Here is a 23,556-nt window from a genome sequence, read left to right on the forward strand (position 1 = left end):
CCAAGATGTCTTTCTGTAAGTGAACAGATAAATTGTGATCCATACAATGAAATGTTATTCGGTAATTTAAAAGAGCTATCAAGTCACAAAAAGACATGGAGGAAATCTTAAATGCATATTGTTAAGCGAAAAAAGCCAATCTGAAAAGGCTACATACTGTATGATTCCAACTATAGGACATTCTGGAAAAGGCAAAACTGTGGAGGCAGTTAAAAGATCAGTGGTTGCCAGGGGTTGGGGAGGTGAGGAGCGAGGAATGAATAGGCAGAGTACAGTGAATTTTTAGGGCAGTGTAACTATTTGGTATAATACTGTAATAGTGGACACATTATTATACATTTGTCAAAACCCATAGAATATACAATATGAATGAACTCTAATGTAAACAAACTATGGACTTCAGTTAATAATGCACAGATGTTGGTTCATCAATAAATGTACGACACCAATGCAAGATGTTAGTAAGAGAAAACTGGGGGAGAGGGAACATGGGAGCTCTTTATACTTTCTGCTCAATTGTTCTGCAAACCTAAAAGTGCTCTAAAAAATAAAGTCTATTAACTTTTAAAATGCATATCTTGGTTTTGTTTTTCCCCCTAATCCCTTATCTTCTTGGAGATCTTCATCTTGCCCAACAATGGTACCCCTGGTAGTTTGACATCCATGGTATTTTTCAGGAAAGCATATCCCGGGGATGGCAAAGATCACTATTCTACATCAGCAGGAATTGTGAGCTCGGTCTTCTAGTCTATTAGATACTGTTCCTGGTAAGGGCTGGGGCAGTTCCCTAGAACCAAAGACATTAATTCTGCAGTTAAAAGAGAGGAGTATTCCCACTAAGTGAGATAAGTAAAGACTACAAATAGCCTGGTGTCAATTCAGGTCAGATTTTGTTACTAAATGAATTTGCTACAAACGTACAAAAAAACTTCTGGTTTTCAGTTTTTATTTTGAAATCATGGATAAGGGATTGTGAAGCTATAGTATACTGTAATATACCTCGTAGGGCAAAGCCTCCACATTCTTTTTTTAAGTAAACTAGTTCATCAGCTTGTTCTTCTGGATGATCTTCTAATCCAGGAACATACCATGCACAAACTTTTATCTCTTAATAACTTTTTCAACTTTTTTTCTTCTAGGTCTTGCACACAGTTTGGTAGGGTAACTTTTGTCAATATCACAGCTATAAATGGGGTATTTTTGCATTGTATTTTTAACTGAGTAACTACAGTCATTAATTTTTGTACTTTTTTGTGTGGTGATCTTAACTCTCATTTACTTTAAACATTTTATTGATTCTCTTATGGTTGTCTAATTAAGTCTTATTACCTATGAACTGTCTTCTTTCCAATAGTTTTTATCTCTTATTTAGTTTCTTTGACTCTTTCATTGACTTTCCTGATTTTGATATTATAACTACGCTATAATGTAAGATGTTACTGGGGGAACTTTCCCGTACATTTTTTTTTACAACTTTGTTAATCTATAATTATTTTAAAATAAAAAAATTTAATTGACTAAAAAATTCTCTGTGTTAAATAGTGGTCAAGGTAGATATCCTTTGCCTGATTTTAACAAACGGTGCTTCTAGTTTCTCACCTGCCATTTAGAGAGATGTACATTACTAGTTCTGATTTTTCGTTTTTTTTAAGCAGAATGAGTATTGTTCTACTGAATATTGACTTACTGTTTTACTGATTCTTACAGGATCATATTATTTTCTTAATAGCTTTACTAATATTTCCCAATAACTAACTCTCCTTGAATTCCTCAGATAAATCTTACTTGGTTGTAGAAGGTAATTTACTTAGTGTCCTGTTCAATTCAGTTTTACTAGCATTCTCCTTAATATTCTGTACACACTTTTGTACATATATTCATAAGTAAGATTGATTTACAGTTTTTTGTATGTGTGTGCTGTCATTTTTAAGGGATTAGAGATATGCTGAGATTCATAATATAAACCAGGTAATTTTCTGACTTTTTCCTATGGTCTGACACAGATGAAAAGCATGAAAATTATTTTCTTGAAAGCTTAAAATTTTAACTAGAATAGATAACATGAAAAGAAAATTACAATTTCAGAGACAGTGCTATCAAGGCTCTTCTTATCTTGCTTCAGTCCACAGGATGTAATAACTTTTTCCTTGTATATTTTTATTACTGCTTCTACTCTTCAATTTTCTCCATTAGGAGTATGACTAATCATTTGTAAAGTTACATCTTTGTTCCTTAACTTCCGTCTTTGCCCCTGTATTTCTCATTATTTCCTCTCTCTTCTTTTCTTCTACATTTTAAAAGAGTTTTTATGTTCATACTCTCATTCACCAACTCACTTTCCTAAAACATAAATTTTTTCCATCTACATGCTGAAATCCAAAATCCAACAGCACTGGCTTCCCTGCTTTCCTAGAAAGGTAAATGGCTTTTAACCAAGTAGCTGCTAGGGAGTAAGGGCAGGGGACAACTTGTGCAATAAGCAACTTTTTGGTTGGCAATCATCAGTTGTGCTTTTCAAAACAAAGAGGCCTTAGTGCAAATCCCAGGCACGCTATTTCACATCTGAGCCTCTGTTTCCAAAATTGTAAAAGAGGGACAGCCTCATTTCCCTTGTAAATTGTTTTAAGGATAATGAAACTAAGAACTAATGGCAAAAAAAAAAAAAAAAAAAAAAAAAAAGAACTAATGGCAATATTTACTTTACAGGCTGGCTTACATTGTGCTAAGTACTACACGAAGCATCTTACATGACCACAACAAGATGGATACTTTTATCATCCCCACTGTAGACGAGGAACTAAGACTCAGAAAAGTCAGTAACTTGCCCAAGACCACATAGCTGCCAAGTAATGATGCGGGGACACACACCAAGACAGTGATCTCAGAAAGTACAAAGAAGTGCTTGGCTCACAAATACTTGTTCCTTTTTAAAAGTGGCATGAAATAGCAGAGTCAATCGGAGCCCATCCTTTTGGTAAGAAATTTTACTAGGGGAAGATTTTTTAAATTTTATTTTAAGGGAACACCCTTTTTGTTTTGTTTTTTAATTTTTTTTATTGGGGAATACTGGGGGACAGTGTGTTTCTCCAGGTCCCATCAGCTCCAAGTCATTGTCCTTCAGTCTGGTTGTGGAGGGTGCAGCTCACTGGCCCATGTGGGAATCGAACCAGCAACCCTGTTGTTCAGAGCTCACACTCTAACCAACTGAGCCATCCGGCTGCCTACTAGGGGAAGATTTTTAATATTCTTTTTCTAACTATCTGTAGATGTTATTTATGTATGTGATACATGTTATTTATATATGTCTTACATTACCCAGGAAAATCCAGAGCTGGATGTATTATCAAAGCAGTCCTCTCAGCCAGAACTCTGAAAGCATTCATGGGACTGTCACGGACTCATATAGTAACCTATAGCACCACAGAATTTCATTTACTTGCATGCAGAGTAGGATTTAACCAGTTTCTTTTCTTTAAATTCCTTCTACGTGTATTCTGATAAAAATGTTTCAGCTTATCACCAGCTCAATGCCCAGTTATGATGTACTTACTCATAACAGTTTAGGAAAATTACCTTCAATGCTTCTAAGGACAAAAATCCAAAGTGTGACAGGAAAAGGCGTGCTGTTTGGAATTCCTGGGCGGGAGGTGGGGGCTTACAATCCGTAATTGGATCAGGAAAACTTCTCTTCTGCAATTCTTCCTCACTTTGTTGTTCAAGGTGTATTTCATAAGCAATCTGCTGAGCCATGCCATTCCTTAATTTTTCATGTCTCTCTTCTAACTGAATTAAGCAAATATTTAATTTTTTGGAGCTATTACAAAAGCATTATAATAGGATTAATCTTAATTTTAAAAGGAAAATAAAGCTACAAGCAACAAAGTAAATGACGATGATTTTCAGTGATCAACACTGAGTTTCAATTCAATGCAACCAAGTGGATGTAACCAAGCAAACATGTTTCCAGGTTAAAACAAATACCAAAGAAACTCCCCACCGGCCTCAACAATTGCTCCTTCATCTCCTCCCTGTAAATGAAACCATTCTGTCTCCGCTGCCCTTCAAGAAAGGGGGCAGAGTTGTTGCTCTCGCCCCTATTCCAGACCACTGTCCATCATCATCCTGCAGTGACCTCCTCGTGTTCTGACGTCCTTATCAATATGGATTACTCCACTATTCTCTGAGCCTCCCCGCCGACCCTCCACTTACCTTCTGATCAATCCTACTTTAAAATTCCATCCTCTTTCGTGAGCCATGGTGATTCTCCTAACCACCTGGCTTCTATTTCGACACCTGCCCAATCTTCATAACTCTGGCCATCCATAAGCGCACTTTGCACCTCAGGTATGCTCTACTTTCAAGAGGTACAATTCTGAAATTCCCTTCTCCAATTGTAAGCCCCCTTGGCCTGCAGCATTTCCACAACGTCGCTTCTCATCACTGTGAGGCACCCAACACCTCCCCATATTTTCTCAGGCCACGCACATCCTTCTGGCTTCATCTACCTCCCAACCAAGCCTAAACCCCCAAACCTAACATCTTTTCTTGCTGTGGTTGTTGCACCAAATCTAACATCTTAATCCCCTCTCCTACGCATGTAAACGGCTGTGCTGTTGCTCCTTAGTCTTCCATGTTCTCACCCCTGTCAATCTCCACACGAAGTTTTTCACTTATGCGTCCAGATCCAAAGGACTTTGGAAGAGTCAGCAGAGTAAGCTCACTACGAATGATGCTCCTTACTCTCAACCGGGCTGCCTGGCAATTTTAAGAGCCCTCTTTCATTGCCTATTCCATTACTAAGAACTAAGGTTAAAAGTTACGTAAGCTCCTTCAATTTCCCTCCTTTCCATCTCTACATGTGTCTGAACATTACTCTCCTCTCCTGTCTTACCAGAAGTATCCCTTTCTACACACAATCACATGGACTCCTGACCCTACTGCCCCCAGGGCCTTACTCTATCACTTATTGCCCCAACCAATCCTACAGTGTTAGCACATGCAGGCCTTTCTCCACTGGTTCCTTCACCTCTAAGCACATTCGTATTCCTCCCATCCTTGAATTTAAAAAAGAAAAATAACTAGTCTCGCCTTTCCTCAACTAGGCTACTCCCTCCTGCTTTATCCACTCTGCACCTTTCCCTTCGCTGCTAACAGTATAGTTTATATTCACCATCTCTCACTAACCACTCACTCCCCAGCCCCTTATACTCTGCCCCCCACTTTAATACTCCTTGAAACCTATTCTCAAAGGGCAGCTACAATTTCATGCCAAAATCCAGGGGCCTCTTCTTCGCGCTCCTTCTCCCTGATCTGTGTAGCACTTGACGGTGTAGGCAGCCCCCCTTCCTGCCCTTCTATTCTCTCATGCCCTGGCACACCTGTCCCCCACTTCTTACAAGTCTTCTCCCTTGACCTGTAATATACCAGTTACTTAAACCAAATCAATTTTTTCTGTCTTCTCAAACCTTCCTCTTCCTAATTTCCGTATTTCTATAAAGGGCACCAATATCTTCTTTGCCACTTAAGCTCGAAATCTGAAGTTCTTTAGCTCTTTTCTTTCCCACATCAATCCAAGACATGTCGGGTCTACCTCTATAATAACTGCATATACCGGGGTCGGGGGAGGGTGTTCCAAAAAATGTACACATTTTAAGAGATGTTACCTATGTATTACTTTTCAAAGTTGAATTGAATTACAGTAGCAACGTGTAGTATGACGTTCGCGCAAAAGATGGTGTTAATCAAATGAATGCTAGTGTCATTCATTGTATTACAATTTTAATACAGTTTTTTCCTGTCTTAAAATGTGTACACATTTTTTGGCACCCTCTGTATTTAAACTTCCACCATAAGTGACGTGGCCCTTCCTTTCTCCTGCCAGAATTGTCGTAACAGTCTCTGAATTGGTCTCTTTTTTCCCAATATCCTTCACTAGAGTCTGGTCATGTCACCACCCTACTGAAACCTACCGCGGACCAGCCTGGGCCGCTCAGTGACCCTCTCTCTAAGAGGTTCAGTTCCTTCCAATAAGCCACAATCTACACTTGTCTTACTATGTAACCTCCGGGATGACAGAGATCCAAGTCATCTGATGAATCCCCTCCAAAAATACTTAAAAAAAAAAAAAAAAAAAAAAAAAAGGCAGTGTCTTGACCACAGAAGTTGTTTAAGAATGTTTTTAGTCATTCCCTTAACAATAGCTGAGAATAATTTATCTTACTTCTTCAGTGACGATTTCATGCAAATCTGGAATGCTTAGATCTGCTTTCACAAAAGGAATCTTATCCACCTCTTCAGGAAATGGTCGGTGTTTCACAGTATATTTAAATCCAACATCATTTTTAGGAACTGGACGAGGTTCAGGCACAAAAAGCTGTTAAAATAAAACAACACTATTTTTATTACATTGGGTGCCATTGGTAGTGATGTGTATTTCCCTGTCTCTCAGATGCCTGTGTTTCTCTAGGATTATATATATAATACAGGAGCGCAGTAAGCATCTGCAAACACTACTGCTAACAGTAAAGGTAAATAGCCTATGTACCAGTATACTCTATTATATTTTTATAAAACTGTTTATCAACTTATTATAAATTTGGGGACTGATAAGTAGGTTGTGGACCCCTACTGCCTCGGGTCTGCATCTCCCACATCCAGTGGTAAGCCAATGGGTAAGGCATTTCAGAATTTAAGGCTCAAACTTCCTTCTTCCCCAAGGACTCTCAAATCATTCCACAGGATAAAGTACAGTTCAGGGCCACTGAACACCGTTAGACAGGGAGTTCAGTCAGAATCTTAGCATGGCTTAACTGAAAGAGCATGGGCACCAAATCTAGGTCTTCCTGGCTCCAAATAACTGCTTTAATGTATATTAGCTGTGAGACTTCCATTTTCACCCCTGAAGAATGGAAGCAACCCATCACAAGGATGTTGAAAGCATTAAATAAAAATGGATGTTGCACATATTAAACCATCAACACATTTCAGTTCCTTTCCTCCGCAGTCTTTAATGCTTGGAGGCCTGTAACGTTACTGATGGAATGTGATGTACATGACGCTACCAAGAGAAGCTAGGGGTGTGCTCCTCACAGAGAGAGAAACACATTTCATCTAATAGAGACATCTGAGAAGTTAAATGGTTTTAGACACATCCTCTAATTGTGAGCATCTCTCTTAAATACTGGTGAAATTTTATGAAGTCATGTTTTAAATAATTTTTAACATCAGTGAAAGCTTACGATGTGATAAATGAAAAGAGCAGTATACAAAAATGACTCATTCTATTGAAGTATTACTGTGTACAGAAAGAAAAAAATATTGGAAGGAAATGCAATAAAATATTAACAGTGGCTATCTCTTCTAGAGAGTGAGGGTACTGGTGATTTAAATTTTCTTCTTTATTATCTGAATTTTCTAACTTTCTTCCCTGAGCAAATTTTACTGACAAAATTACAAATGTTATAAAGAAAATAAACTCTGCCACCCTAGAATAAGATTTCATTAAATTATACAGCATATTAAGATTTTTATAGAGCATATTTGCAATTATGTAGGACTAAATCATTTGAAATGAAGTCCTGTTGCCAGAGAGATCAAGGGTCTGGCCAAATTCTCAGGGCGTGTACCTGAGTTTTACCATACTGAACATTACATGACTAAATGGGGCCACTGTTCAGAACAGTAATTCTTAATCAGAAGTGGATGTCAGAATGACCTGGACAGCTTTCTAAAACTACACCTGCCTTGACGATGTCTTGAAAGAGTAATATCAAGAATCTGGAATTCTAGGCACCTGAGATGACTCTGATGTGAACCCCCTGACTGAGACCATGGCTAGGGTCCAAAATACTTGCTTTTCTCTGTGGTTTTGTTGGAATTTTTTCATCTTTACATCACAGCGTGCCCACACGCATGTGCACGCGTCCACACCTCATTCCTGTCACTTTCCAGTAACTTCTGATGCATAAATACCTTCTGGTTTGCTTTTGCTCCTCTGGGTAGAAGGCAAAGCTGCTGTGCCCAAGCGAGTCTTCCAGACATTCCCCGGACCAGCACAGTGACGGAGGGGAAAAAATCATCTAGAATAAAAAGATGCAGAAGTTTTTATTTCGGACAGCCATTTAAAACACACCTGTTCTCAACTGCAGACCTTCTAATAATCAAAGCCCTAGCACCATGTGATTCGCTGGGTCGCTGTATGCCCAGAGATTCTTCACTTTCCCTCACCTTCCAAGCAATAAGGGTCTCTCTGAGAATATGCTTCCTTTGCATGCTGGCTGATTCCACTTACTCTCAGGGGAAAAAGTGTACTTGGAGTGGTCTGGGTTACAGTCGTAACCACATGGCTTGAGATGGTTTATATTTGAGTAGGGGAGAAGAGGAAAACAGTGAATGTTGTGGCAATGGAAAATCACTGATGGTTCTTCAGAGGGGCACTGGCGTGGTCAGATCTGTACTTGATGAGGAATACGATAGTAGCAACAAGTATGATGGAGTTCAGGGTAACACATTTTGGAATTGGAAGTGGGGCGATCAGACCAGGTAGGAAGCAATGGCAATATTCTAGGTAAGAAATAATAAGGCCCAGTGTTTGGATGTATTGGGAGGGTTACAGAGGAAAGACTCAAGAGTCGCTGGGGAAGTGGAAACTTGAAAATGATTATATAAGGGAATAATAGGAAGGAACAGGCAAGGGAAAGATAACTCCTCAAATGTCCGCCTGTTTGGGTGACACCAATAACTGAAACAGAACAAAGTGGAGTGAGGGGCAGGGTCCAAAATTCAAGAAGGAAGGAAGAGTAATAATTATTTTTCACCCAGTAAACAACAGGAAATAGTCCACTGAAATAAACATTTTATAAAACTACAGAGCTCTTGTTTAATATTTCAGATACGCATTACGGGCCTCTAAAAGAGTCTATGTAATACATATATTCCATCTTCTGACCTTCTATTTTCCAGTTGCATTATCCCACAGCTAAACAGCCTTTGGCCAAATGCACAATTACTTAGAATTTGCAGTCTTCCCTTCCCCGATCTTGGAAACAGCTTGCTAGTACTGATGGACATGTTACTCTAGCAGTGGAGGAAGCCCAAGTGCTGCAACTTACTCTGCTCATTTCCAAGAGGCTGCTCCAGCATGGCCAGGATGACGCTGTTATCCAGGACAAAGTACCGGAAGCTGTGCTTGTTTATGGTTGGCAGCCGGGAGTATTTAATCAAAGTGGTCTCATTCACCAGACTACAAGGAGAGGCAGGACCACTGGGGGAAGGAAACGCGCCAAGCAACTGCATAATACTGTGGAGAACACAAAAGGTAACAGTTAATTCCCCAAGCAAAATCTTAGGTTTAGCCCTGCATCAATGTGTCCTGCTCTTTTGATTTTAACTGACCACAGCCATGCTTTCTCTTTGCAGGTCACATTTACTCCTCGTGCTGGATGCATGGTGTGCTGTCCAGATTCCCTTCTCCAAGACTGGAGATCCTTTACCCCAGATGTAGGGAAATCGTGGCCATGGCTTTCAGCTGGGTCCCTCTCCAGGACACTCCCTCAGACAACGAGAACCTAAGATTACAGCTTCCTCCTGGGACAGCTGGATTCCAGTGAATGGTTGATGCAGGGGTATGAAATCCCAGCCGTCTTGCCCCAACTTGAGAGAACACTGAAGGGCCAACCCAGCTCCAGAGCTCTTTGGTGCAAGTGCACCATAATTTAGTTCTTCCCTCTGCTCAATCCTGCTTCCTTCACTCACCTGTAGGGGTTGATGGTGAGAGCACTTTCCAATAAATTTCTTGTAAGCAAATTTCTCTTTCAGAGTTTGCTACTCAGGGAACCTAAGTAATCACACTTCTAAATCACGAAGCTCCTACAGACATATTATAAGTTTTTGTGTGCTGTAGCTTTCAAGATTGAGCTAGCTAAAGCATTCTAGACCTAGAAAAGGATCCAGAAATCAGCCAAACCCACTCAACTTTTCAGATGAGGGAACGCAGGTTCAGGAGAGATAAGTGATCATTAAGAGACCAGAAACCAGGGCCTGCTGCCTTCTCATTGTGTGGCCATGAGTAGACATTATCCTTATTTTACAGATAAGGAACTTGATGCACTAATACTTATAATTCACAAAACTGTTGTAATTATTAAATGAGACTATATTAGAAAAAAAGCTTTGGAAACTGGAATTCAATTGATCAAGGCTTAACACGCAAAAATATTTATGTACGCAGAGATTTCTTCATACATTCAGCGAATAAAAATGGCTTATGTACAGCACTTACCATGTGCCAGACACTGGTCTCAGCACTTTACACATTTTATTTAGTTAACATAACAAGCTTGAGCTAGGTACCATTATTATTCCCATTTTATAATGAAGACTCTGAAGCACAGAGAGGCAGTGTCTTGTAGTGAAAACATAAAGATTTTATCTCGTGGTCCTAACATCACCTGACCCTTCATACGCAACTCATTTGGAAAACTAATATTCCCCAATATCACTTTTATCATCTCAAGCCTCAGCCTGAGTGGCCTCTCCCTTTCTTTCACTCTAATGCTTGAACCCAAACATCTCTGCTAATGTAAGACAACATTGCTCAATAGATATTTTCCTTCTGTTTTCTCTCCTCCTAGGAGGAGGACTATCTACGAATTTCAAGACCCAAGAGAATGTGATGATGAGGCAGGCCTAAAGATTTGTGGGAAATAGGTGAAAACCCAGGAGACCAACAAATGGGAAAATGTGGCTTTGGTTTTCTAAAACAGGACCGAGATGACTGTCACCAAGCCTACGGACGTGTGAGCTTGCTGTGCTCTATGCAAAATTATAAGACATTATCAGATAGGTTGCTTGCAAGGGAATAGGCCACTAAGATCAAACCACACCAGCCTAACCACATTTTCTCTTCTTGATAATGACTAGACTGGAAAGGCAGAGAAATATCTTTGATATCAAGGCATGTTAAATATTTGCCAGTGTATCATGACAAACTTGTAGACAAGATTTTAAAATCTCTGTGAACCTGAAGAGAAATCTCTTATGATGTGCTTTGTGAGTTTACCTCTGTTCAATTTTTTTATCAGTGTCTTTGATTAGGACACACAGGGTAGGCTCATTACATGTACAGTTGACCAAAAGCTGAGCTGCAGAGTTAATGTATCAGAGTAAAAGCTGGGATCCAAAAGAATCTTAAAAGACTAAAAATAATGAAGTAACTCTTACATGAAAAAACTTTCAGGTTTAAATGTAACGTTCTGTACATTACATCCAAATACTATTAAACAAATAAGTACAGAAAGACAGACGAAAGGAAAATATGTGAAAAAAGATTCAAAGATTTTAGTGGACTTAATGTAAATCACCAAGTTCTCAAAAACCCAATGCAGTCTCCAAGTACATTTTAATGAAAACATAACTCTGCAGAGTTGAAAGGTCATTAGACCACATTTAGCATATTATACTCAGTAAATGTCCTTTAAGAGGTACACAGCCAAACCTACACCACTGAGAGAATGACCAAGATGATAAAGGTACTTAAATCCCTGTTTTATGAAAAATAGCCGAAGATGCTGGCAGAATGAATCAGAACAGGCACTGTCTTCAGACTTTGCTATTGCTTGGAAAAAAGGATTTCACTATCAAAAGTTTGAACCAGAACCAATGAGTAGAAAGAAGTTCAAGTGGGGCGATTTCAGCTCAATATAAACATCAGGTTTTTAACAATTAAAATGAAATGGGTAACCTTAGGGGTTAGAGTATCCCAAAATCAGAGGCTAAATAACTTGGTAAATGTCTTAAAGGTGACTTAGCAGAAGGGCTGATGAAATGACTTCCAAGAGACCTAATTCTAAATTTATATTAGTACACCAAGGAGAAAGAAATCCAACGGGCCAATCTGCATTCCCTAACTGTCCACTGTGTGCTCAGCACTGAGGTGTGTGAAGAGGCAACACGGCTGTTACCCAGGGTGGGGAGACAACGCTAGCATGTACCAAACAAACTCAGCTACGACCATGACAGGACAGAACTCCATCCTGTGTGGTAGGGTCAGGCTAAATGAGCACAGAAGTACAGGAAAGAGTCATCGTGCAGGAGCAAAATAACTAAAGAAGGTTCTATGGAGGTAGCTAGATTTGATGTGAGCACTGAAGAGTGGTGATGTGGCCAAGAAAAGAGGGGAGTCCTGAAAGGAGAGGTTATGTAGACAGGCATGAGTGTGCCCGTTCACAGACACAAGTGGCCTGCCAGGCCCAAGAAATGTGCTGGCAGAAGGAATGTGCTGGGAAAGGTCAGACAGTTCGAGTGGGGACAGAATAAAAAGGTCCTTGAAAATCAGACCATGGAGTTCACACGACGTGGCAGGAAACAGAGATCAATTCAGTCTTCAATCACTCAAGCAGCAGAATAAAAATAGTGCCTAAGAATGAGTTCAGCAGTAGAACGCAAGATGAACAGGAAGGGTAAGAGACTGACATCAGGGAAATCAGGCAAGAAGTGAGAAGGGCCTGGACTAGGACGCTATCAAGGTTAGAGGAGACAGAGGAGACACTTCCAAAAGTAAAGTCCATTGGACTCACACACTGGCTTCATATGGGGAATGACAGATAAATACGAAAAACAGCCAAAGTTCTGTGTCTACATAACTGGAAAATAGCAGCAATACTAACATACAGCTGTAATTGTGAGGGAAGAGAACTCTGGTTTTCGACATGTTTCACGCCAGTCCTGTTCAGGGTATCCTTCAAGATTGGAAACTGGAGGTACCATTGGTGAAGTTGCCAGCAGAGATGAGACAGGTGAGCTACCTACATACCTGCATGGCTAAGCTGGGGAAGCATCCTGGGGCTCTCTACTCATTGTGAGCACATATCCAACCCTCAAGGCCAATCAGACTCTCATAGGAACGTCCCGTCAAGACTACAATGAAGCAAACCTATTTTTGTACAATGCAGAGTCCCCAGTGAGAAATGTCCTTCCCCTTTCTCTCCATATCCTTCTTTCTCTTCAAGGTACACATCAAGTCTTAGTTCTTTTAAAATGCTTTTCAATTCACCTCAGCCCACACGTGGTTTCCTCCCTGAACTTTTATTATTTCTAGTACTCATTCACATTTTTCTGATTTTCTGGCTATTAGCCAAACCTCCAGAGTCACTGAGAACCCAGCGTTAGCGCAGTGAGCCAGGTTAAACTAAAGCCAGCACACTTCTAAAAACTCTACTGAATGACCTAAGCCCATGAGAAACAGAAATAAATCCAACTTTACTGTGCACATCCAGGGTTATCAACAAACCACTGAACTCATAGAAGATTCTGAGATCTCGGGAAGGATTGATTTATGTACAAATCTTCAAGTAGTGTTGCCTACCACTTATTTTACTAAGATCAAGATAAGGCAATCCAGAGTGACTGATTCCTCCTTCCTTTTATGTTTTTCTGGGTCTGCATCCGCATTTACCTTTTGATAAGCCCCATCTTTCCACCTACACTGATTCTACCTAACCTTCTCCACTTACCTCTTCCTTGCAGGCTATCAACCTGCCTAAACTGCCTTCCTTCCCGCCTACTCTCATCACTTATCAGCCAAACACAACTCTCTCAACTCTTTCTGCTCCTTTTTCAAAATACCAATCTGTCTCCGTTCCTTCAATATCAAAAGGCTTGAACAGGAGTCTTCTCTTGCTGGCTTAACCAACCTAGAGTCTGGTTTATAGTTCAAACTTTACCCATCCTCTAAAAATCAGGTCCAGTGTCATTTTCCCCAGGAATCTTTGATTTCCCCTTAACTGGACGTATTCACTTCCTCCTTCCAACTCCCCAGCATTCTGTATGTACCTCCTTCTCTTGGAGCATTTATTTTCCACCTAATATTACAGTTACTCGTGCTCATATCTTACCTTCCTTAGTGGACAAGAAGTTCTTTGAGGGTGGTAACGGAACCTGACTTAGCTTGGTGATCCTATTGCCAGTTCTTAACAGGGAGTTTATATATCTTGGCTGAATGAACCTATGATATATAATATAAATGGTGAAGCAGAGACTACAGACCTCAGCTAGAATGCAAGAGACCGGAGGGTGTGATCACAGACAGATCCCGTCTCTGGAGTCAGCCATTAAGTCAGGGGGTAGAACAAGGCTCTCCAGGATCCTTTCTGGCTCTAACAAGATATGACCTGAATTAATGTCAATAGACATATGAGGACCCAAGTTCCTGGTTTCTTTTGGTCCAAAAACCAAGACATTTTCTTTTCCACTTTATTTCTGTAGAAAAAGTATCCTAAAGGGCTTGTGACACTTAATGCTGAAAATCTGGGGAGGAGATGAACAAGGATCGCAGCTAACCCATCTCATTTCTAGGCACAACCCCTGTTTAGTCATTTTCATACCATGTCAGTGTGGCTTCAGCAGCATCCTTGACCCTCATAGACGCAGGGTTCGGTTCCTTATCTCCTTTGTACTTGACCTCTTGTTCACTGCTCTTGGACTTACTTCCTGAAATACCCAGTTCCACAATCTCCAATACTTCCTTAAGACAGTCCTAGAAGCAGGAAAGGCAAATCAGTTTTTATAATACACTTATAAGACAAGGAAATATTTCACATGTCAATGGTGGTTGTGGTTTGGTGGTGAGGCCCCAGTTTCTCATTTCTTTTAATAGGTATATATTAATTTCGTAATAATATAATAAACTCCCCTCCCCAGTTTCTCTTTAAAGAAATAAAGTTAAGTGTTCAGAGAGTTAGATAATAAATAATAACAAATTCAATTCAATTTTGTTAGTCATAGTTTTTATAAAATTACTGTGAACTATAAATCATAAAAGCCCAAATGAAAGAGATGTAACAGCAATCCATTAAACCTGGATGGTTTAAAACATGTTAGATTATCCAAAGGGAAGCTCATCAGTTATTGACATTTTTAAGAAATTCCTGGTATAATTTATAAGCCATAATGAAAATGACTAAGATTTAATCAAAAGAATTTTTTTTTAAAGCTATATAAGCAATAAATATCCAATAAGGCTGGTATCTTTTCTTTTATTTACACTGTGAATTCATTAGAACTGCCTGCCTTGCCATAAAAAAAAAAGTATTAAATGGAACAATGGCAAGGAAAGCAGCGTAGATATCTGTGCCTCCATGAAAGCAAACATGCATGAAATGAAATTTTTAGATACAAGCTACCTTTACAGACAAGCTGGGCTCTAACCTTTTCATCGAGCATATCGGGGTGCTCTGTCAGCCAGACACAGAGACACTGGAAAGCGGCCACTATCATGGAGTGCAGATCCCGGGAGTGAAGAGGAGCTGGCCGACTACACTGGTACACAATGTAGCTGCACACGGAACTGATGGCTCGCTTCCGGTCTCCTGAATCCACCATCACCTTCACCTGAGCATATTCATAGGGGGAACACAGTTAGCCAAGAACTATACCAATTTCAAAGCATCCGCACTGAGGCCCGGGGTTCCTGAGAATGTGCCACTCCACAGGAAGCTTTGCTTTTTATATAGAGAAACAGTATTTCAGATGTACTAGTATACTCCATATAAAAAGAGAGGGTATTTTCAAACCCGAAAACAGTATTTCCATTTAGCATCCTTTTTCACACGCTAAAGCCTACACACGGGGGTGCACCTAACTCATCATTGCCAGAGATTAAAAGAATAAGCTGGCAATGGACAGGTGCACATTTTTTAAGCCCCCTAACCCAACTCCAGTGATGCTCTACAGGCTACAAAGGTCTGTTCAGCTACTCACAGGTATAATTACATACAGTAAACTATATATATTTAATGTGTACAGTTTGATAAATTTTGGTGTTAAGTATACACCTCTAAACTATCACCACAATCAAGACAGCAGACATATCCATTCCCCCCCAAATCTGATGCACCTTGTAATCCTTCCTCCCACTCCTTCCCCCACTCACCTAAGTTACTGCTGATCTACTTTCTGTCACTGTAGGGTAATCTGCATTTTCTAGAGTTTTATATAAACACAAACAGTATTGTACTTTTTCTTTTTTTTTGGAAGGGGGAATCTGGTTTCTTTTACTCAGCATAATTATTCTGTTATTTATGCACATTTTTGTGTTTATCAACTGCTTGTTCCTTTTTATTGCTGAGTAGTGTTCCTATGTATATAGGTCACACAATTTACCTAGGCATCTGCTGATGGACATTTGGGTTGTTGCCAGATTCTGGGTATTACAAATAAAGTTGCTATAAACATTCGCGTACAAGTCTTTGTATGGATACATGCTCTCTTATCTCCTAGAAGTGAAGTGACTGGGCCACATAACAGAAGCACGTTTCACTTTTTAAGGAACTGCCAAGTTGTCTCCTAAAATGGGTGTCACATTTAATATCCCTGTCACCAGTGTATGCGAGTTCCAGTTCTTCCACATTCTCACCAACATTTGGGCTGGTCAGTCTTTTAAATTTTAGCCATCCTAATATGGAGTGGTCTCTTATTGTGGTTTTAACTGCATTTCCCTAATAGCTAATGATGGTGAGCATCTTTTCATGTGCTTTTTTGCCATCTGTACATATTCTTTGGTAGTGTTTGTTCACATCTTAGGCCCATATTTTAAATGGTTTGTTGTATTATTGAGGGCTTTGTTGTCATTATTGTTTTGTCTTTTTAAATGATTTTATTAAAGGTCTTTACAAAGCCATATCCAGACTCTCCAGATCCAGCTGCTGAGACTCTTACGCGGTGGGGACTGGCTACAGCATGACAGGCAGCTCTGGTTTCCTGAACCTTCTGTGATGAGACAGAGACAGTGGATAGCATCTCAGCTCTAGGGTCCACAATGCTCATGCGGTCACACCGGGTTTCTTAGGGCCATTCTTACCACTTGGGGCCCAGGGAAGTCTGATCTTCACTTTGATGCCCAGCGCGCCCTGAGTGGCACATGGCACATGGTAGTCAAGACATAGTAGTTAAAACAGGGTCCCCACTGTGGATCGTTACATCATCCATAAACTTCATGGCTCCAGGCTCTGTCCTTGGAGTTTCCATGACCGTGTAGCCTTTGGCCCCACTCTCCATGATGAACTGCAGCACCCCACAGCAGGCTCTCCACACAGCGAGCCCTCCTAGGAGTTTGTAATGCAGAGACTATGCAATGGCACACAGACCTCTTGTGGCCACCTTTTCCGCAGAAAGCTCTACACAGCCCTCAGGGAAGTCAAATTTCTCAACTACACTGGTTAATTCCTAGATCCACTGGTCTTTCTCACCAACAACATTCTGCATCCTGGAGGCCAGGTAATGATTCCTGTCCTGGTTGGTATAATTTGGACCTCAACTCCAGAGAAGCTGTATTCAGCAAGCTTCTGACTGAGAACTCATTCAGTTTAGCTCTGAAAATGTCATCAACAACAAACTTCCTCTTCTTGGAAATTTGCACAACCACATTGCTACTGTTCACTACCAAAAGGACAGGCTACTGCTAAGTTTTGAGCGTTCTTTGTATAATCTGGATACGAGTCCTTCATCAGATACATGCTTTGTAAAGATTTTCTCCCAATCTGTGACTTATCATCTCATTCTTTTAACAGTATTTTTTGAAGAACAGTAGTTTTTAGTCTTGGTGAAGTCAAATTTAATAGTTTGCTCTTCTAGTAACATATAAGAAATTTTTGTGTGACCCAAATCTTCGTATAAACAACAAAGGTTTTCTCCCCATGTTTTTTTCTAGAAGTTTTAAAGTTTAGCTTTTACATTAAGGTCGACAATCCATTTTTAGTTCATTTTTGTAAATAATGCAAGGGGTGAATCAAAGTTCTTTCTATGTATCGGAATATCTGCTTGGTCCAGCACCATCTGTTGAAAAGACTGTCCTTTCTCCTTTGAATTACCATTGCACCTTCGTCAAAAATCAGATGTTCCTACATGTGTGCATCTATTTCTGGACCCCCTATACTACTACTGCTCAATTTGTCCAACCCTATTCCAATAGTAGACAGTTTTGATGACTACAGCTTTATAGTAAGGCTTGAAATCAGGTAGTGTGGCCCTTTCTGATTTGTTAGACAGGCCCAGAGCAGCACGCCATCTAGGGCTGGATATCGCTTACCACTGAGAGAAGAACCTTACTCTCAAAGACAGTGTGGTTCTGCAAGTCTCCCAATAGCTGTTCTTACTTTCTGCATCAGTCATGCTCCTCACAAAACTATGGCCATTACACCTATTCCTGAGCATCTGAGGTAAGCTCTGGTGAGAACATCGTAGGTTTTCTTGCCAAGGTTGTCTCTCATGACTTAGGTAAGTCACAGTCTCTGCTCACCTGTCCCCACATCTGTAAAACAAGGGCTTGAACTTTATCATCGCAGACAACATCACCTTATGTGTGTATGTCACCTTTTTGCTCACAAAGTGTTATACATATTTCATTTCCTTTGATCCTCACAACACCAGGTGTTAATGCACAAGGTAATCCTGCCTGTTTTACATATAAGAAAACACTTAGATGTTAGTGAGGATGTGGAGAAACTGAAACCCCCGGTACATGACTGGTGGGAACATAAAGAGATTCGGTCACTACAGTTTGGCACCTCTTCCAGAAGTTAAATATAGAACTATCATATGACCCAGCAATTCCACTACCAGGTACATCCTCAGAACTGAAAATACCATTCACAATAGTCAAAAGGTGGAAACAGCCCAAATGTGCATCAACAAATGCATAATAAGAAGACAAATTGGTGTATATATATAAATACAAGAATAATGTTCAGCCATAAGGGAAATGGAATTCTGACATATTCTACAACATAAATAAACCTCAAAAACATGGCAAGTGAAAGAAGCCAGACACAAAAGGTCACACATTTTATGATTTAATTTATATGAAGTGTCCCAAATAGGTAAGTGCACAGAGACAGAATGCAGATTGGTAGTTGCCAGGGATTGCGAGGAGAAGAGACCAGAAAGCAACTGCTTTATGGGTATGGATTTTCTTTTTAGGGCGATGGAAATGTCTGGGAACTAGACAGAGGTAGTGGGTGCACAACACTGAGAAAGTATTGATAGCCACTGAATTGTTCACTTTAAAATGCTTAACTTTATGTTAGGTGAATTTCTCCTCAATAAAAAAGAAAATACTTAAGAGAACTGCAAATGGCCACCAACCTCTAAGATTCCACAAAACTGAATAACGGCTGTGAAAGAAATGAGAAAGAATAGCCAATTTTCACCTCTCTCTGCTAATGGAAGATGGGAGAGGCACAGCCAGTCCCAAACAGCATGTTTTAGGATAGTCACTCTTTATAAAAAGAGCCCCTTTTCTTCTTTTACCAAGCTTGTATTTGTTTATTTAAATTAGAAGATCCTATCATGGCGCAAAATGCCATGCTGAAAATTTAGGGAAATTATAAGCGAATACAAAATAAAACAAAGGTGAAGTTCATTTTGTAAAATCTCACATGGAGGCTCACTTTTGCACACTTAGAATATAAACTACGTTTGAGTATAACCAACACTGCAATACCCACACCAAGGGGTGGGGAAATACAGAAAAAACAAGAGCCATGGTCCAGGGCTCTGGGCTAAAATAAAGGACTGTTCCTTCCTTCTCACCTTTGCCAGGCCAGAGAGGAGCTCTAGAGCTGCCAGCGATATGCTCATATCCTGCCGCCACTGCGAGTTGAGTCTTTGGGTGACGAGGTGAATGCTGCGAATCAGGAGCCCAGCAGCTGAATCTGTATTAAGAGCTAGGATATAACCCCAATGCCACACCCCACAGGGAGGGAAAACAACTAAGCGTTAGTAACGAAAGCATAGCATTCCACCAGGCACAGCCCACAGCAGCCACAGTGAGCACAACGGGCACCCACACAGTGCTATGCTCCCGCCCCACTGGCCTGAGCGTCAAGCCTGACTGAACAACAGTGCACAGGGCATACACACGGGACCAGAGCAGCTTCTAGTTCCCAGCTCAGGTACTTTGATACAGGAATCCAGTGGGACTTGGCTGTTTCAGTATCATTCTTATAACAATGCCAATTTTAAAATTTCTAAATTAACTAAATAGTTACATTTTCAAAAAAAAAACAACACAAACCAATGAAAGGCTATCAATTATTTCCCTGGAATTTTATGTGAGGGAAAGAATTCAAATCTCAGAATCTCCTCAGATGCTGGGAATTACTCTAAAGCATCTGTTGAAATTTTCAGGGTTTAAACCATCAAAAGTCACATGCACTGCCTTTTGAAACATATTTTAACATCTAACTCTCCAAGACTACTTTAACACTTCTAAAAAAATTAAATAACCAAGTCATTGTGTTTTTATTTGGCCTTCAATTCTACATTTAAAAGTAATGACTACTTAGCTAATAATAAATTAGGGCAAATTAAATTAAATTTATAAAAAAAAGCTTTAGGGACATTATACCTGTCGATCCTATCAGAAAGAGGGCAGTGACAACAGAAAAAGGAACGATCATTAAAGAGAGACATTCATGCGACACTAACACAAATCTGGGTTTCTTAGTAAAAAATATTTTACGACATTACAAGCAGAACTCACTAACACCAATTCAAAATGCTGCAACAAACAATAATCACTTCAAACACTTATATTAGAACACATACAGTAATGCAAAAATTTCTTTAGTTTAAGTGTTTTAGAAAGCATGAATAAACTACCCCAAAACACAAATTTTCACCTATATTTTCACTTAAATCCATGAACATAATGAGTAAGAAAACTAATTTAAATAACTTCTTCATAAATATTTAATATTCACATAATGACCTTATGTATCTGATATGCTCAAGGATACTTAAAGCAAACTTAAACCACAGAAACATGCCTGGACTCCTAGGCCCATGAAATCCCCAGACGATTAAAAAATTTAACTCACATCTAAGGATCTAGATTTCATTCCAATCTAGTTGGATTAACACTCACAGAGTCAGTACACTATTAGTATTTGTGTATAAAAACTAAAGGCACCCACAAACTCATAGAACCCGTAAAGTAACTTCCCAGGTTAAAGGACATCATGGAATAGGATATCCTGCTAGCAAATGTCCCCTTACTCTTACCGAAAATTTGTGACTGAAAAACCTACCCTGATACAGTATGTAGGTTTTAAACACAAAGACAGATGGGTTCCCATCTCATGCAGACCTAATCACTCACCCTCACCACACAGTGATAACTGTACTGGCTGATTCTGCCATTAGATCCTGAGCAAGAGCCCACATCCTATTTGACTCTGTATTACCAGCACCTGGTACAGAATCCAGAACTGTTTCCTGACCACCCATTATAATCATTTATAAAATCTAATACTACCCAGAATCTAACTACTAAAAGAGCTAAATTCACAGACTTGTTTTCTTTTTCTTAATCTTTTAGACTAATAGCCTCTTTATTATACTTAAATACATTTTAAAAAAGCATGAACATTAAAATTGTTTGTTTTGTATATCTGGGCATTAAAAGTTATTCTATAAATTTTGGATTTCAAAAGAACAGACATGGCTTACCATAATCTCTTAGGAGAGCTTGAGCAGGTCTTTCACTATCGGGAGTTGTGGGCTCTGTACTTCCACCACTTGCTGAACTAATACCACTATTAGTGCGACTATGACTCTTCAGGTTATTTTCTCCACCACCCTAGTCAAATAAAAATGAATCAAATATTTCAGGGCTATATCCATAGTTTACAAATACAGACAGAGGTCAATCGTTCAAAGCCATGTTGATAAAATGGAATGTATCAACTAAATAGCACTATCTGAAACACAGATAAAAACTGACAAGGGATGAAATCTGCTGTACGTGGTGTTTTTGCATAGACATCATCTACTGAAGGGTATGAAGGGTCTGATGATTGCAGGTGCCCATTCTGGGGTCTTCTTTGCTGTTTACAAAGGGCCAGCCCAGGATCATTTCCATCTTCACTAGACTTCACTAGCTAATGACTCTGGGTTTTTAAAGAAATCCCTAGTGCCTCCCAAGTAAAACTTCAGAACAGGAATACATTCTTAAAAACAACATACACAAATAAACAGTAACTCACAAATGTAGTTATATCATAGAACACAATTGATAAACTACTATGGTTAGTATGAAGATTAATTATTATATGTATAGGAGCTAAAATCTGAGATTTCCCTCATTTCCCCCCCATATAAACGCAATTCATGACATCCAGATCAGCTGATTATTATTAGCGACCTCCTGGGACATGAGTATATTCCTTAATAATAATTTGATCACCCATCCTACATCTACCCAGCTCACTCCAGTATACTCCATTAATTTTCTCATTCCCCCACCTCTACTTCAGGTAAAGGAATCCCGTGATCTTGAATACAAAAGCAGGAGGCACTGGGAGTCTCTGGGAAGGTTTTTGATTTAGAATCATTGGTGCTCTGGGAGGGAGCTGCAAACTTTGGCCTAGAGAGCCTAGAAAGAGCCGATGAGACGACAACAGTAAACTCGGCGCTTGCTAACAGCCAGGACTAGATCTACGAGGGATGGAAGAAATTACGAATAGGGGAATTTTTCTAGATTTTTCAAGCCAGTTCACCAGCACAGCAAAAGAAATCAGAGCTTTAAGTAGACACTACTCAGGAATAAAGACTGCATTTAGCTGGAATTTCTCCCATGCAGAATCTCTTAGGGATCTGATGTGGAGTTGATGAGGCACTGAAAGGTAAGGCACCTCAAAATGTATTTTAAAATAGGATCCTTTTGAATCAATAAGCTGAATTTATAAACAAATGCCTTTAAAAAAATCACAAGGACAGACATTTTGGAATATAATTTACATAAAACCAGAAGGTGATACTCTCTGACAGATTACACGTTGGTATGCTTCTTACCATCTCCATCTGGCAACCAATGGCTTCTAAAAGTGCTGAATCTTGAACAATATTTAACATTGCCCCTATAACAGCAAAAAGAAAAATGCATTTAAATACATGACAAGAATACTAAAATGGCTAAAATAACTCAATTAGCAAAGATAATAATATGATCTTAGCTGAGCATTCCTGAAATTTCCAAATAATTACTTATAAATCTGTTAATTGGTCAGAAGAGATACTCTTCAGAAATTCCCTAGTTCTGATCTTCCCCCAGTTTTAAAATCACATTTTTCTAAAATGAATTTAAAGGCCAAACTTGGTTTTATATAAACACGTGACCATTATCAGATGTTATTTAATTGGTGTGAAAGACCAAATGTAAACATCTCAATTTTAAGAATAATACAAACTAGGAAAATTATAGAATACTTTAAAAAGCAGATACTGAATGTTTTTAAAAATAAAAACCACAGCTCTATCTTTCTGACCAAACTGTTTTTTAAGAATGATTATGTCCACACGGTTCAGGGTTTAACCATGGCTGGATATTCCAAAGGCAAGCTGCATGTATGCATTTATTACCAAGAAACTCACAGCCCTAGAAAGGCTAGGACAGAAACCTATGAGCAGCCTCGCACCGTGCTTCTCATCTCAGTGGGGGAGTACTCTTGTCCACAGTGGTTCAAGATAGGACAGACACAGCTTTGCCCATCTATGGCAAGA

General features: G+C 39.5%; 1 protein-coding gene across 7 annotated transcripts in view; it reads right to left on the minus strand.

Moving 5' to 3' along the window:
* Positions 1 to 23,556, minus strand: part of RALGAPB (Ral GTPase activating protein non-catalytic subunit beta) — an 80,736-nt gene that overhangs the window by 15,045 nt on the left and 42,135 nt on the right. For 4 of the 7 annotated variants that reach the window (XM_081034274.1, XM_081034278.1, XM_081034277.1 and 1 more), the window contains 9 exons: positions 22,849 to 22,913; positions 21,505 to 21,634; positions 19,585 to 19,706; positions 15,205 to 15,387; positions 14,382 to 14,533; positions 9,111 to 9,298; positions 7,972 to 8,078; positions 6,221 to 6,373; positions 3,574 to 3,783 (listed from right to left, as the gene is read on the minus strand). In XM_081034274.1, the coding sequence (XP_080890400.1) occupies positions 3,574 to 3,783; positions 6,221 to 6,373; positions 7,972 to 8,078; positions 9,111 to 9,298; positions 14,382 to 14,533; positions 15,205 to 15,387; positions 19,585 to 19,706; positions 21,505 to 21,634; positions 22,849 to 22,913 (1,310 nt within the window). Of the gene's footprint in view, positions 1 to 3,573; positions 3,784 to 6,220; positions 6,374 to 7,971; positions 8,079 to 9,110; positions 9,299 to 14,381; positions 14,534 to 15,204; positions 15,388 to 19,584; positions 19,719 to 21,504; positions 21,635 to 22,848; positions 22,914 to 23,556 lie in introns of all 7 variants that reach the window. The other 3 variants (XM_081034275.1, XM_081034272.1, XM_081034276.1) reach the window with 1 other exon arrangement.

The sequence above is a fragment of the Rhinolophus hipposideros genome (assembly GCF_964194185.1).
Source record: "Rhinolophus hipposideros genome assembly, chromosome: 22".
Taxonomy (NCBI): Eukaryota; Metazoa; Chordata; class Mammalia; order Chiroptera; family Rhinolophidae; genus Rhinolophus; species Rhinolophus hipposideros.